At 47.8% G+C, this 13,282-nt stretch overlaps 2 protein-coding genes across 2 annotated transcripts; both read right to left on the minus strand.

The window, feature by feature from the left end:
- Nucleotides 1–4,036: 4,036 nt before the first annotated feature.
- Nucleotides 4,037–6,792, minus strand: nanos1 (nanos homolog 1). Its single transcript, XM_029165761.3, has one exon. It carries the CDS (start codon nucleotides 6,284–6,286, stop codon nucleotides 5,606–5,608), a length of 681 nt encoding a protein of 226 aa, XP_029021594.1. The 5' UTR covers nucleotides 6,287–6,792; the 3' UTR covers nucleotides 4,037–5,605.
- Nucleotides 6,793–10,215: 3,423 nt separating this feature from the next.
- Nucleotides 10,216–12,167, minus strand: LOC114865051 (cathepsin Z-like). The gene is made up of 6 exons (XM_029166074.3): nucleotides 11,966–12,167; nucleotides 11,498–11,661; nucleotides 11,132–11,311; nucleotides 10,904–11,054; nucleotides 10,651–10,813; nucleotides 10,216–10,543 (listed from the first exon to the last, which is right to left on the minus strand). Exons 1-6 carry the CDS (start codon nucleotides 12,085–12,087, stop codon nucleotides 10,430–10,432), a joined length of 894 nt encoding a protein of 297 aa, XP_029021907.1. The 5' UTR covers nucleotides 12,088–12,167; the 3' UTR covers nucleotides 10,216–10,429.
- Nucleotides 12,168–13,282: the final 1,115 nt, after the last annotated feature.

The raw sequence follows: 13,282 nt of genomic DNA on the forward strand, positions 1-13,282 counted from the left end.
GAGGGCAAACTGTGAGAACACGCGCTTGTCTTCAAACATTCAGAAATGTCCCGGGTCGTTTGAGGACAGTCGGACGACGACGGCAGTAGCTGCAGTTTGTCGTTTCACCTTCAAACGGGATCAAACCAAAAATCTTTACTGAGATTTTCTTTGTTTAACATCTCAAGTACTTTGTTTTTTTCCAAAAGCTGTAATAATATTTTTTTACTGAATCTAAATATGTTTTTTCGCTCTGAGGAGCAGACCTCACGCCCAGCGCTCAGTTGGGTCAGTTTAAATCTCACAAATGTTCCAACATGAAAGGTCCACGAGACATTTCCTGTTATCAGCGTCTGATTTTCACATCAGACCCACGTCTGTCTTTCAGCGTTTCTGTGCAGATAAGTGGCACCAAATCAAAGCAGCGGGTCATAATGTGCAGGCTAAAGATGCTCCGCTCTTTACCTTGCTCTATGGAATCACTTTCATGCTTGGCTGCTGTCCAATTTTATCTCCAGGAGTTGCTAGGCGACAGGAACATCCTCATTGCAAGTGTATTCTGGGAAATGATGGGGCCAATAAATGAATTCCTGAATGTGTAACTTCAACGCTGTTGCCGTATGAGTGCATGAAAAGGCAGAAAGCCACGTGCAGCGATGGACCGTGGGACCGTTGGCAGCGCCAGAGCAAAGGGATTGTTTTGCTGCTGAGCTCTTATCCTCACACCTGCGCTCGCTGAGGAAGACTGAGACCACTGTACAGTGAGCGCAGCCATTTGGCCGGCGGCTGCTCCAGTCGTGATGTGGTTCTGTGTCAGTGAATCACTCCCCGGTCAAATTAAGCGCGAGGGCTAACTACCGCTGCAGATCATTAGCTCGGCTTTATCAGCGGCCGGAGGGAATCCTGCTCCCTCCCTCATTCTGGATCATAACTACTCCCAGTCACCTCCAGACTGATAACGCTGCCCTTTAATTAAATCATTTCTTTCACGTTTACTTCCTATTTCGTCATTTTCTATGAGAACAATACAGATGTGGGGAACTACCACTACTAGTATGTATGTATCACTGGGAGAGCTGCACGTGTTTACAGCGTGTGTAATGAGCGTCAACACAGAATGTCTAGATCTGTGATAGTGATTCAGTTCATCCTTCCTGTTTGAGTCCTGAGTTTGCTTTGACTCCACAAAAGAAAGCGTTGTTTGTGAGGGCGCATCTAGAGGAAATTGAATTTCTGATTCTAGAATCTATTAATAAATACCAAGAGGCACAGATATGAACAGAGGTCTCCTGCTCAGTCCACTCTTTTTGGTTGTGTGTAGAACATGCTGATAGTCCTGAATGAGATGAGCCCAGAGCTGAGCAATGACTAACATAAAAATCTACGAATCACCCACGACTGAGCCAAATAAAGGCTTTAATGTGCAGACATGGACCAGTGATTATTTCAGCTGACAGCACATCGGCACCAGCGAAACAGCCGCTGAGAAATAAGCTGATCACGCTGTGAAAGAAACTTAATAAGATGTCCGCCTCACTTAAACAGCAACGACTTTGGGTTTCAAATAAATTCTTTGTGAAATTTCAATTACGGCCTCAGAGCTGTAACCTGCACCCGGAGGAGGTGAGTTGTTATCACGGAGCCCGGAGAACGGTGAGCGCAGCCACAGCAGCCTCGTCATTATGATTCCTTCCACACTGCTGCCTTTGAACAGCACCCAGCGTCACAGAGCAGGTAATTCATGTTTTTGTAATCCCTTCCATCACCACAGGGGGTGGTATTTAAATGAAGGATTGGAAATGTGACCCAGTAAAAACCTCTTTAGGGGCTTTTGGACCAATTTAAAAATTAAATCTGCACCAAATCACCAATAGGCCATCTGATGTGAGGGCTAAGGATGTTGTCCTCTTCGCCTCGTCGCGTGGAATGACTTTCATGCTCAGCTACTGTCCAATTTTATCTCCAGGAGTTGCTAGGCGACAGGAGCATCCTTATTACAAGCATATCCTGGGAAATGGGAGCCATAAATGAATTCTGCAGATCTGTAATGTATGATCAGACTTCCACACCGGCATCACGTGGGTCAGTGAGAGAGAGAGAATGCTATGCAAATGGGCCATTAGGTCATTTAGCATGGAGTCATTTGAGTGTTTGCTTTGTGCTGCCTGGGGAAGCAGATCAATGAGGTCTGAGGGCTTCAGCTCTATTACACCAAGCAGGAAGGTTAAGTGAGCTGCTTTGGGAGCTGAGATGGTTCCCCCTCATATGCTCGTCTGTACAACAACATGAATTCTGTGTCCATTGAATTCTGTTTTTGAACTTTCAGTGTTTCAAATTCATGTCTCTCATTTGATTTTGACATTTAAGTCTAAATGTGACACGTGAGAAGGATGAGAAGTAAACAAAGAAGAAGCTGATAGTGTTCATAGCTGAACGGGAAGGTTGGTTACAACAGTTTGACACCAAATGTTGTAGCTAAGAGCATAAACTACACATGTAAGAGGAAAGTGGTTGTGGACGAACATCAAAACAGGACCTAAAATACAAAAAAATAACACATTTAGAAAGGAACCCGTTCTAACATACAGTAGGGCTTCCCAGTTTAAGTTTATTTTGAAAGGATTCTCATGTCCTCACATGAATCACAGGGAGCCGATGTGTTTTCTCTGAGGTGAAATACTATGGAGCAAATCCACGACGGCACCTCCTCCATCACACGCTGCAGGAGCACTTGACCCCATCTGATGGGGTTGTGCTGCTGTATCGGCCAAAAGGTCTGGAGCCACTGATCTACGGCGCAATAACTGGAAAACTACCCAGGAAACTTTATGTGTAGTCACCGTGACTAGAAACAGAATGAATGAATTAGCGCGGCTGCAGAGCATTAACTCCACCCTAATGACCTGCTGGAGGAAGTCCTCTGAGTCCACACCTGAACGATAACGGCGACCTTTAATTAAAACATTCCCCACAAAAACTACATATCGCATTGCTTTTACATCACGTCTCAGAGCGAACCCTCCCCACGCTTCCCATGGCGCTCAGGCAGACGGTGAAACCAGCCAGCTAAAACATATTATATGATCATGAAAGATACATATCTCATAAATGGTCCGGCTAACGAGATTATATGGGCCCTGCCTGCAGAGCGGCTAATGGAGGCTGCAGCGGACGGGGAATAGGAGCCTGTGGCCTGAAACGCTAGCCGCCGGCTCCTCCTCTGTTCTCACACACACAAATCCCTGTTGCACTTAGTAGTCATCCATTTTTAATGCCACCGCCTCAGCTGTGGGGAGGCATGAAGACGGAGGAGGGGGAGGAGGGGGGGGGCGTAATAGCCAAGGTGTGGATGACACCAGTCAGATGCTGGAGCTAATGTGTGTACAGTCTCCTGTGCGTTTCTGCTCCGCGTCAGCGCCAATTACAGCTTCAAAGTCTGAGGCTGAGACGGACCCGAGCACAGCGAGGCCGCTCGCGCCGCCGCCGCTTGACCCTGTTTATTGTTTCCCTGATTAATGGGACTTTTGTGACAAAGCGAGGGCCGACTCTGATGTTTGAGAGCAGAAAAGGAGCGGAGCGGCGGCGGCAGAGCGTCCCCATGCGTCTGCGGCCGCAGCCACAGACGAGGCAGAGCAGAGCAGAGGACGACCTGCTCCTCAGCTGCACACGACACCCGCTTGAATGGGGCGCAGGCCAAGACATTCCTGTGTGGGCAGAGCCGCCCAAACAACTGCAGCCTTATGGGCCAATCTGTGAGAACCCGGAGCTGCAGTGGGAGCTCGTCCACGAGTGAGAGGTTAAGGGGAAAGTTTTGAGTGGAATATATTAGTGTCCACATGGAGCATGAGCCACTCTCAGTGTGTGTGTGTGTGTGTGTGTGTGTGTGTGTGTGTGTGTGTGTGTGTGTGTGTGTGTGTGTGTGTGAGGTAACAGAGCCCTTCCTGTAAACCGGGACTTGACTTTGCTGCCTGGTTCAGTCCAGTCACTCAATCTAAGCCAAAACAGTCACTCGAGACTCTTGCACAAGCGAAGAACAACAACCACATATAGCTCCAAATATCTGATAAGTCTTTATTTCTCTAGTGAATTCATATGTTGTTATTCTGCACAGCAGCATACAGGAAATTGTGGTAAAATATAAATAACAAAGTTCAACAGTGTTTTCGTTTTCTTTCTCCCATTTAATCAAAACAAAACCCCAAAAACCTCTGTTAAAAGTGGCAAATTTCGTCGGCCTTGGTCAATATCCACTCTCCAGAATGTAACATTGAACAACTAATCTTTAAAAAGTATGGGTATAATCGGTATTTACAGACAAGTCACCTTTTGGTGAGCAATGCTTATAGCTTTTTGGAAATTCACTTCCATCATGTTAAATGCAACAAAATGAAAATACAATTATGTTATACAAAGATCAAAAATACTATCAAAACCCTTATTATAAATGGCAGCACTATATCAATAAACTGCTGTTGACATTTATCATGTAAGTACAAAATCCTGTTGAGGTAGTGCCCTCTGAAGTCACTTGTAATGTTAAAATACTGAATAAACACCACTTTATGTACAATACAGCGAGTTTCTCTTCTTTCTTCAATGCAATTGTTTTCCTTTGGTAAACAAAACTGTCAGAGATGTGCAGTCCTACAATTGACACTTGAAATCGTACATTCGCAACACGTTTGCATCTATTTTTGGATTCTTCAGAAGAGACGTGTGGGATCGCGTTGTTGGTTTATTGACATTCATTTGCTCTTTTCCACCCTGGCACAGGGTGAAAGGTAAGTGGGACTCGCTCTACGTCAGAGCAGAAACCAAAGCCAACAAACGGACAAACAGACAAACAACACAAGAGAAAGAGAGGAACAAATCCAGTGTGTCACCCTTTTCTGGGAATGTAAACATAAAATATGAAGGCTTGCGTCTCTTCTTCCTCCGTCTCCTTTCTCATAGGATTCTAAAGAGGTTTGGCTTGGCAACAATTAATTAGAACGCTCCCCAGAGAACACGAGCCCTAAACTGAGGCCACATTGTCTTGTTTTATTCCTGCCTCTGGGGTTGAATGTCAACCTTTCAAAGTCGGTTGGAAAATATGCTGTGGAGTTTTTAGTCGAGGCCAGAGGGATCAAAGAGTCGCTCTCCAGTCGGACGCACTCGCGTTTTCATCAGGGACACATTCTTCAGCTTCTTTAATGGCGAACGTAACTTTGGTTTTCTAAGACGAGAACGAAAATCGCAGCGAGCTTTGCTCAGTGTACAAAAATACTTGGTAGAAATATGACATTCATGCCCGTTTGCCAACGTCAGTGTGTTTCCCTACGTACGTGACCAAAATACCTTTTTTTAAAATGTTCTCATACTTTGTCATTACTGATACATAGGTGTATATATACTGTATATGCACACGCTCAAATGACTACAAACTAGAAAGAAAAATAAATCCAATGTATAAAGCATAAAATTATTCTATGTGGATAAAGGAACTATAAAAATATAAGAGATCTTAGAGAAAAAAGGTAAAATCAATATGTTTATGAAACTGGAATAAAAAAAGGCTTAATTGAAATCAAAACAGTCATCTGGAAATTGTTCAGTGCAATTCAATTTACTTTCTAGTCTCGTCGGTTCAGAAGATCTTCATCCTTTTGCCCCCCACAGCCCGCCCCCCCTTCAGCGGCCGCTGGGGTGGCTGGTCTTTTGACAGTGGGCAGTATTTTATCGTGTGCGCGTTGTCCCCGTTGGCGCTGCACAGGGGGCAGGTATAAGCCCTCAGAATGGGACACACCACGCGTCCGTCCGGCGTCTTCAGGACGTGGGAGCCGTACACCTCCTCGGGAGCGCCGTTGTTTCGACAGAAGACGCAGATTTTGGGCTCCTGCTTGCTCCGGGAGGCGGGTTTGCGCATCTTGCGCTCCACGCCGAACAGGTCGAACCCCGCGAAGCTCCCACCGAAGCCCACGTCCCGCTCCGGCAGCGGGACGCCGAGCTGGCTTTGGAAGGGGCTCAGAATGGAGAAGCGCTCCTTCAGGTCCAGGATGGAGGCGGGCGGGGGGCTCCCGGACGGGCAGCAGCAGTCCAGGGCGCCGCTCTCCCCAACGCCGCCCGCGATTACGCACGGACACTCCGGGGAGTCGTCCAAGCCCAGCGTGGCTTTGAGCGACTCGGTGATGGAGTTGGGGTTCTGGGGGATGCTCAGCTTGTTGTTCTTCGTAACCAGCGTCGTGAGCCCGAGATAGTCGTTCCAGAAATTGAAAGTGTAGTCATATGGGCTGCGCGCGTTCAAATAGTTGTGATTGAGGAAATCCATGGTCGCGTCTGGAGGTCTGCTCGCCGTCACGCGCTGAAACACCCGGTGTAATCCGACAAAGTCTCGTGGCCAGAGTTCGTGTCCAGGAGCGGCTCGTGTACGTGGACGTGGTCTCCAGTGTTGCTGCTATGTTTGAGCGTGGCGCAAACAGGCTTTCTGGTTATAAGGAGCAGGAGGGCGGGGCGCTGCCTTCACAACCAAGTTTGTGGTCAGGTTGAAAGCGCGCTCCGCCGCCTCAAAACCACTATCTGACATTTAGGCTTTTTCGGGCAGGAGCCTCGTCGACATCAATCGTGGATCTGGGCTTTCGAGATGCTGGCAATGAAAAGTTGTTAATAACTAATGATCTGTTCGTGCGCGCAGAGCAGCGATTCCGCGCACGCAGCGTTTTTGTAGTTCATTACATTATTTCAGCGCGACTGTTGTGTCGCTCTTCGTTTGGTTTTAATTCTAAAACATTCCGCATCTCTTTTTGTATCCGTGCCGTTAAGCTCTGCGCCTGAATGCCATCAGCGACTCAGGCTCTCACACACCTTAACCCCTCGTGTGCCGGCACCAGAGGCCCTTTGTTCCGCACAGCAGCGGTCCTCTCCCCGTTTGCGGAGAATAATCTGCGCTGATGCGCCTTATGATGCTGAGAGTCAGTCGATTTGAGGCAAAGCGGGGCACCAGTGTCTCCTCTGGCCCCAGAGCTCCATGGCCTCATTTAATGGAGAGTTTCAGTTTGAGGAAAAGCTGGCGTTGTGTCGCTCATTGATTATAAAACTGTTGTTTACGTTTTATCAGAACGAACTAGTGTAAACAAACACGTCGTGCAATCGCATTTTCTCAGTCCTGGATTGAGAAGCTCAAAACACCCAGACAAAACAGTCACCGGTCCATGTAATCACGATGTAAACACAAGCCGCCTGGGCGCGTTTCAACAGGGGGCAGCATAGTGCAATTACAGGTCAGCTCGTTTTAACTTAAAGACCCCGCGTTCTCTTTTTTCTCCGCCCAGTGAGAAACAAATCCGACAACAGCGATGCAGGTTAACCACGAAGCCGCAGCGGATGCAGGAGCCCCGGAGCAGAAGACGGACGCTCATCACTGAAGTGCTGTTGACTTTCAGTTCAGCTGCAGCGCGTTGCAACAGAGGCAGAAGTCTTAGCCCTTTAAAGCCCTTTAAATTGGGTTTGAACTGGCTCTGATTCATATGCACTTCCAAGTGCTCCTAATTGAAAGTGTTGGTGGAATGTGGATGCATCCGCCATCTGTTCAGAGGATACGAATAGAGAAGCAGTAGAAATGTGTCGTTTTTACAATTCTTTGGAGAATTACATTCAACTGGTTGAATCAAGTGCTTTGACGCTCTTTCAGGCTCATTCTGTGCGTCCTGCAGCACACAGAGCTGCCGTCCATCATCTTTCCAAGGGCAAAAGCGGATGTTGAGCCGCGGCTCGTGAAACAACAACAGAGTCCAACATACAGTACATCCCTGCAATAATCCCTTCAATTACGTCGCGGCCACATCGCGAGTCCTCTGCTGAGACGCAGCAGTGATACGAGGCAGCTGTGCTGCTGCTCCGGCCTGATCCTGTGATGGAGTGGGCAGCTCAGGAATGTGGACGCGGCCCTCCAAACAGCGATAACGCCGCTGACTGCTGCTCTAATTAAAACTTCCAGGGAGAGGCTGCAGGAACCCACTGACGTGGAGGCCTCACGTCTATTTTTAAGGGACCTAATAGCAAAGATCTACTGCAGGAGACTCGGCGATAGGAGCCGAACCCGAGCACGGTTCAGCGAGCGCCCGCGTTTTAGAGGCCATTTCGCGCTGTGTTCAGCAAGTTACTTTGAAACTGTATTGACTGCTCATTGGATTTTCATTCCGTAGCTCCCGCTCAGCGGGTGCGAAATATGAATTTTATGATGAAGCATTAATAATGTATGTAATCACCAATCCTCCTTTTTGCAAGACAGGGCAGATTGTGCCTGCAGATTCTTGTGTTTCTGCAGCGTAGCTGAAATATTCATGGCCACATTATTCCTTAATTTTGTTGTGACTAAGAGGGATTAATACTCATTCATTAGCTAAAGCCAATTCTGCGGCCGCCTCGAGGTTCGCGGCGGCGGCGGACAAAGAAGAGAGATTAGCTGCGGGATGATGCACGGCGGCTGTAAATCCACTGAGGAATCGCACTGAGTGATTGTTTAAGTGTTTTTCGCTTGACAGGAGAGAAAACACAGATCATGGCGGAAAGTGGCGGCCAGCTGAGGAAGACACTCCATTTTCAGTGATGGAATCATATTTGCTGCAGAGGCTCATTAGCAGCAGGAGACGTCTCACTTTGTATTTTTGTGCTACAAATGAAGCCAGATGAGTGTTTTGCTGAGGTGAGGAGTGTGATAAGGTGTGATTTATGTTGTCTCCTAACACTAATCCTGCGCTGATGCTTCATCCATTATGATTATAATCAGAAAGGCATTCTGTGCCAGCATGCAGGGCGTGTACAGCTCGTGTTCTGGCGTTTGAGTTGAGATGATGTTAAACAAATGGACTCCCGTCTCCTCCTTCCTGCATCTGCAGCTCCTGTTCCGACTCTTTAAAGCCACAGATGCAGGATGTTCTCGGGTTAAATGCAGACTGTGCTCTGTGGCTGTTGCTCAGCTTGTGTCACGGCTGCATATGTTACAGTAGGAGGCAGGTTTCAGCGGTGGCCTTGGAAAATTGGCGACAGGTTACACAAAGCACACACATGCACAGACACACACCACATAGTCCCACACTGCTGCTCATTACGATGCCTTGCTCAAAGACACTGTGGAAGCATCTATTTAGGCTCACAGGCCAGGATGCAGCAGCACCAAAGGCCTCAGAACATCCAGGTTTACAGAGCTACTTATAGATCACTGAAACAATACATAATGCATTTGCAGGAACTGCTGAAATATTCATTTTGAAATATCATTTGCTGTAATAAAGATGAATGTAGAATCACTCGCTTCTGGAAATGGCTCTGGTGCATTCGGAGCGTGCATTTCTTTTTTTTTTGCACTACAGCAGAAAGTCTGTTCCTTTTGAGCCACAACCCAAAGATTACCATGTGTTTTCATTCACAGCCATTAGAGCTCTGTTTGTGATTATGCAAATGAGAAAACATGCAGGAAATTTAATCAGAGCGCAAATTTGATTTCACGTGAATGATTGCTGGGGGGGTGGGGGCTCGAGCGAAAAATACTGAGCAACCCAATTAGGTTGCGTGTTTGTTTTCGCAGTGGGCAGCCACTCGGACACACCACAGCTTTATGGGCTTAAGGCTCGCTCTGCTACGGCGGCTTGAAGTCAACAGCTCCTCATAAGGTTTGATTATCCTTTGTGCTCCCCAGAGATGCTGAATGGAAACTGCAGTTAATGGAAAGCATTTCCATATCAGCGCAGCAGCTTGTGTTTATGCATTTTTATTATTGTTGCGCTCCCCAAACCAAATATCTTAGTACTCGGTTTTCTTTTGTTCCCCAGCAAGAAAATTGGCTCCGTAATTGCATATTAACTCAGAGGATGCTATTGTGCCACTGCAGATAACTGGTGATTAAACTGAATGTTGCTCCAGAAGCATGACAACTAATAAAGCATGTCAATCAATAAGGGAGGTGGATCCGTTTATCAAGCTGAGGGCGGAGGCTGAACAAACGGCAGCCGCAAAGTCTGAAGGTAATGACAAGGGACTTATGTCATTCAGAACCATCTGTGAAATCAGTGCTCTGCTCCAAAGCCTCTGCAATATTGCATTTACATCCCATTACGGCTAACCTTGCTCTGCCGACCAATGGCAGAGGGAGGAATTACCTGCAGGGGAATAAATACATATGCATGCGACTGAGCGCAGCCAAGAGTCAGAGAAAACCCCCCAAATATAAACAGATCCAACACTACAAACTGACACAAATGGTAAATTCTGCACAAAGCTTTTTATTTGACTGGCCTGAACAAGTCCACTGACCCAGACAACTCCAGCCAATTTAGTGTAAAAGCGCAGCAACAAGGCAAAGCATTAACGCTCAGAGCTGCGACTGCATTATCGGCGGATGAAACGTCCTGCACAAAGAGGACGACGTCGGCCATGATGCCATCTTCCAGCTCATGTAAAAGCCCCATTGACAAGATTAGGGCACGATCACATCTCCATACATGCAGTCTTCCTCCACAGCAAGGTTGTAATTGCTCCCGCTGCCGCCTCGGTAGGCGCTCGTCACAATCCTGAGCCAGCCCCTCTCGCCCTGGAGAGACATCACTGGGATTAGACACCGAGGACACGCGCATTTCAGTCCAACATTCAGCTTCTAAACGCCAGGCGCTACAGCTAGCGAACCGGGCGGCCACTCACCCATGGCTCCCCCCACGAGTTGCGCACGATCCAGAACTCCGTGCCGTTTTCCACTCCCCATCCGGCCACCGACACCACGTGGTTGACGGCGGGAGAGGCGACGAACTCCGAGTACAGGCCCCCGGCGTACGCGTCCAGTTTGGCCGTGGCCATGATTCCACAGCTGAGGGGACAGCGGCGGGAGAAACGAGTGGGAGTGGATCCGTCAGAGTCAGGTTAAACCCTCAAACCTTTAGATTACAACTCCAGAAACCTGATGGGGCCTCGGGCGTAGATCTCCGCCATCATCGCCTCTCGGCCGCTAACGGCTCCGAACGCTCCCACCTTCCACAGGGTGTAGTTGGACACATTGAAGCAGGTCCCGAACTCCGAGCACGTTCCACACGCAGCGAACGCGTCGCACTCTGCACAAATGTGGACACGGCCGTTAGCGTCGCCTCACCTCTCGGAGGACGGCGCGCGGGGCCTTCGGGCGGCTCACTCTGGTCGGCAGCCTGGTAGTTGTTGCAGGTCTCGTCGGGGACGCCGTGGGTGTGGGCGTACTCCCAGACGGCGCCGTGGTCGCAGCCGTGGCAGGTGCCCGACCCGGCGCACGCCAACACGTGCTGGACGGACAGATAAGCGGACGGCCACGCGGCCCGACGCTTGATGTTGATCCGATCTACAAGAGATGTTAGCACAAAGGCGCCTTTTGTCTTAGAAGATCTCGCCTCAGGCCATTTGATATCTGTGGGAATCCCATCTGTCAGCATCTCAAGACTTAATTTGCCTTCTGTTTGTGAGAAGATAGATTTATCCATTTCAACCGATCGATGGAAAAGGTCCAACTCATTAGTGCTATTCTGACCTGCCATAGCGCTGGTGCTGGCGTGAGCCCAGCAGGAGCCGCAGTACTGGGGGATGTGCTGGTTGCGAGTGGCGCTGGCATAGTTAACGCCATTTACATTCCTCCAGTCCCAGGACTTTGGCAGCTCGGCGAGGTTCAGGAGTTCAGGAGGAAGAGCGGCGGTTCTGAGAGAGGGAGAGCGGCTCGGTGTCACTTTACGAGCAGCAGGTTCACCACAACATGCCAGGAGCCTCCGAGGACCAGATGAAGCCTCGTGAGGGGAAACAAACACGCCACAAAAGGCCAAGTCGAGCGCAGCGACGCTCAGTAAAGAATCAGAGGAATGGGTTCAAGTTAATTAGAAGTAACGAGCTGCTGGTTTGAGCTACGCACCGAGAGCATGTGAACCTGGAACCATTACTAAATACACAACTACAGGCTTGATCTAAACGTGTTCAACAGAGGAGAAGACCCAGACATGAACCTCACCTCGCTCCAAAGCTGGCTTTCCTGGACACCGGCTGGTAACACGAGGGCTTGTGGCTAAAAACGTACCGTCCCCAAACCAGCTGAGGCGCCGTGACCAGGAGCATCAAAGCCAGCAGAGCCATGGTCGCGTCAAACCCCAGAGGAGCAAACAGCACTTAGACCTGTGCTTCGGACTAAATGTTCCACCAGAGCAAACGTCTGGGCGTCGTCAGCCTCATCAGGCTTGATTGAGCTCAGCTGCTGTCATTTAGTGCCGCTCACGCTTGAATCTGTGACGATGATGATGATGATAAAATATAAACAAAAACCTTAAAATCAAACAACAAATACAAAAGCTCATTTGGACTTTTGTCCAAATGAAAATGTGTTGATCATAAACAGCTTTAATGTCTCTATTCTTATTATCTCTATTAACTATTGTCTGAAATATGATTCCTTCCTTTCATTTTAACGGCATTAGAACACGTGTGTTTGCTCAGAAAGATAACAGTGTAAAGCCTGGTTGAGCCTCAGATGAGAAACTGCTTTAATCAAGCATCACTAACAACAGGAGACAAAGGAACAGACTGACTCCAGTTCAGTATCACTTTGAGGATATTGATATTTTGGAGCAGCTGTGACTGAGGATTCATCTTCTGATATCGTTACAGTTTACAACTTTAATAGAACGAGCGGGAGAACAGAAACACTCCATAAATGCAGCCTTTGGCTCCGAACTTAAGTTCAGTAATTCAAATAAATATCTTTTCAGAAGCTGTTTCTAAAGCTTTATTGATGCATTGATCCTTGACAGAAGCTCATCATTATGTTGCTTCATTCCCTGGCGTCGCTCCGTCTTTTTGTTTGTGCGTCTACAGCCTCTGCGATAACAAAGACTCCATCAGGCTCCATTCCATCCTCTCCCATCTGCAGGAATAGAAAGTCATATTTAAGGGGCTGATTAAAATCTAATCCCTCCATGTGAGTCGGAGATGAAAGTAATTTTCATGTAATGGAGACTATTAATATTTAGACACAGAAAGGAAACCAGACCCCAGATTTGTAATCAGCTGCAGGATGGTAAATGATATTTAAGGCTGCCAGAGAGCTGGAAACGAGGCTGCGGTCCAAAGAAGTTGGACTCACTTCCACTTAGTCTTGTCTCGTTTTGCATGCAAATTGACTTGTTGCTACAGTATTTGTATTTTTTTCATTTTCATAAAGCATTTTATCATTTGATATTAGCATGTGATTGGTTTGCTTTAGGTTAATGCATCTGATTACAAGTCAGACCTCATGAATCAGGGCTGTTCTGGTTGAGTGATTCACAAACCAGAG

Source organism: Betta splendens, chromosome 10, assembly GCF_900634795.4.
Source record: "Betta splendens chromosome 10, fBetSpl5.4, whole genome shotgun sequence".
NCBI classification, from domain to species: Eukaryota; Metazoa; Chordata; class Actinopteri; order Anabantiformes; family Osphronemidae; genus Betta; species Betta splendens.

Excerpts from the sequence above, each read along its gene's own strand:
- nanos1 (XM_029165761.3), bottom strand. The coding sequence starts at position 6,286 with ATGGATTTCCTCAATCACAACTATTTGAACGCGCGCAGCCCATATGAC.
- LOC114865051 (XM_029166074.3), bottom strand. The coding sequence starts at position 12,087 with ATGGCTCTGCTGGCTTTGATGCTCCTGGTCACGGCGCCTCAGCTGGTT. Across the intron at positions 11,055-11,131 it reads CTACCAGGCTGCCGACCAGA|AGTGCGACGCGTTCGCTGCG; the intron begins GTGAGCCGCCCG and ends ACATTTGTGCAG. Across the intron at positions 10,814-10,903 it reads TACGCCCGAGGCCCCATCAG|CTGTGGAATCATGGCCACGG; the intron begins GTTTCTGGAGTT and ends CTGTCCCCTCAG.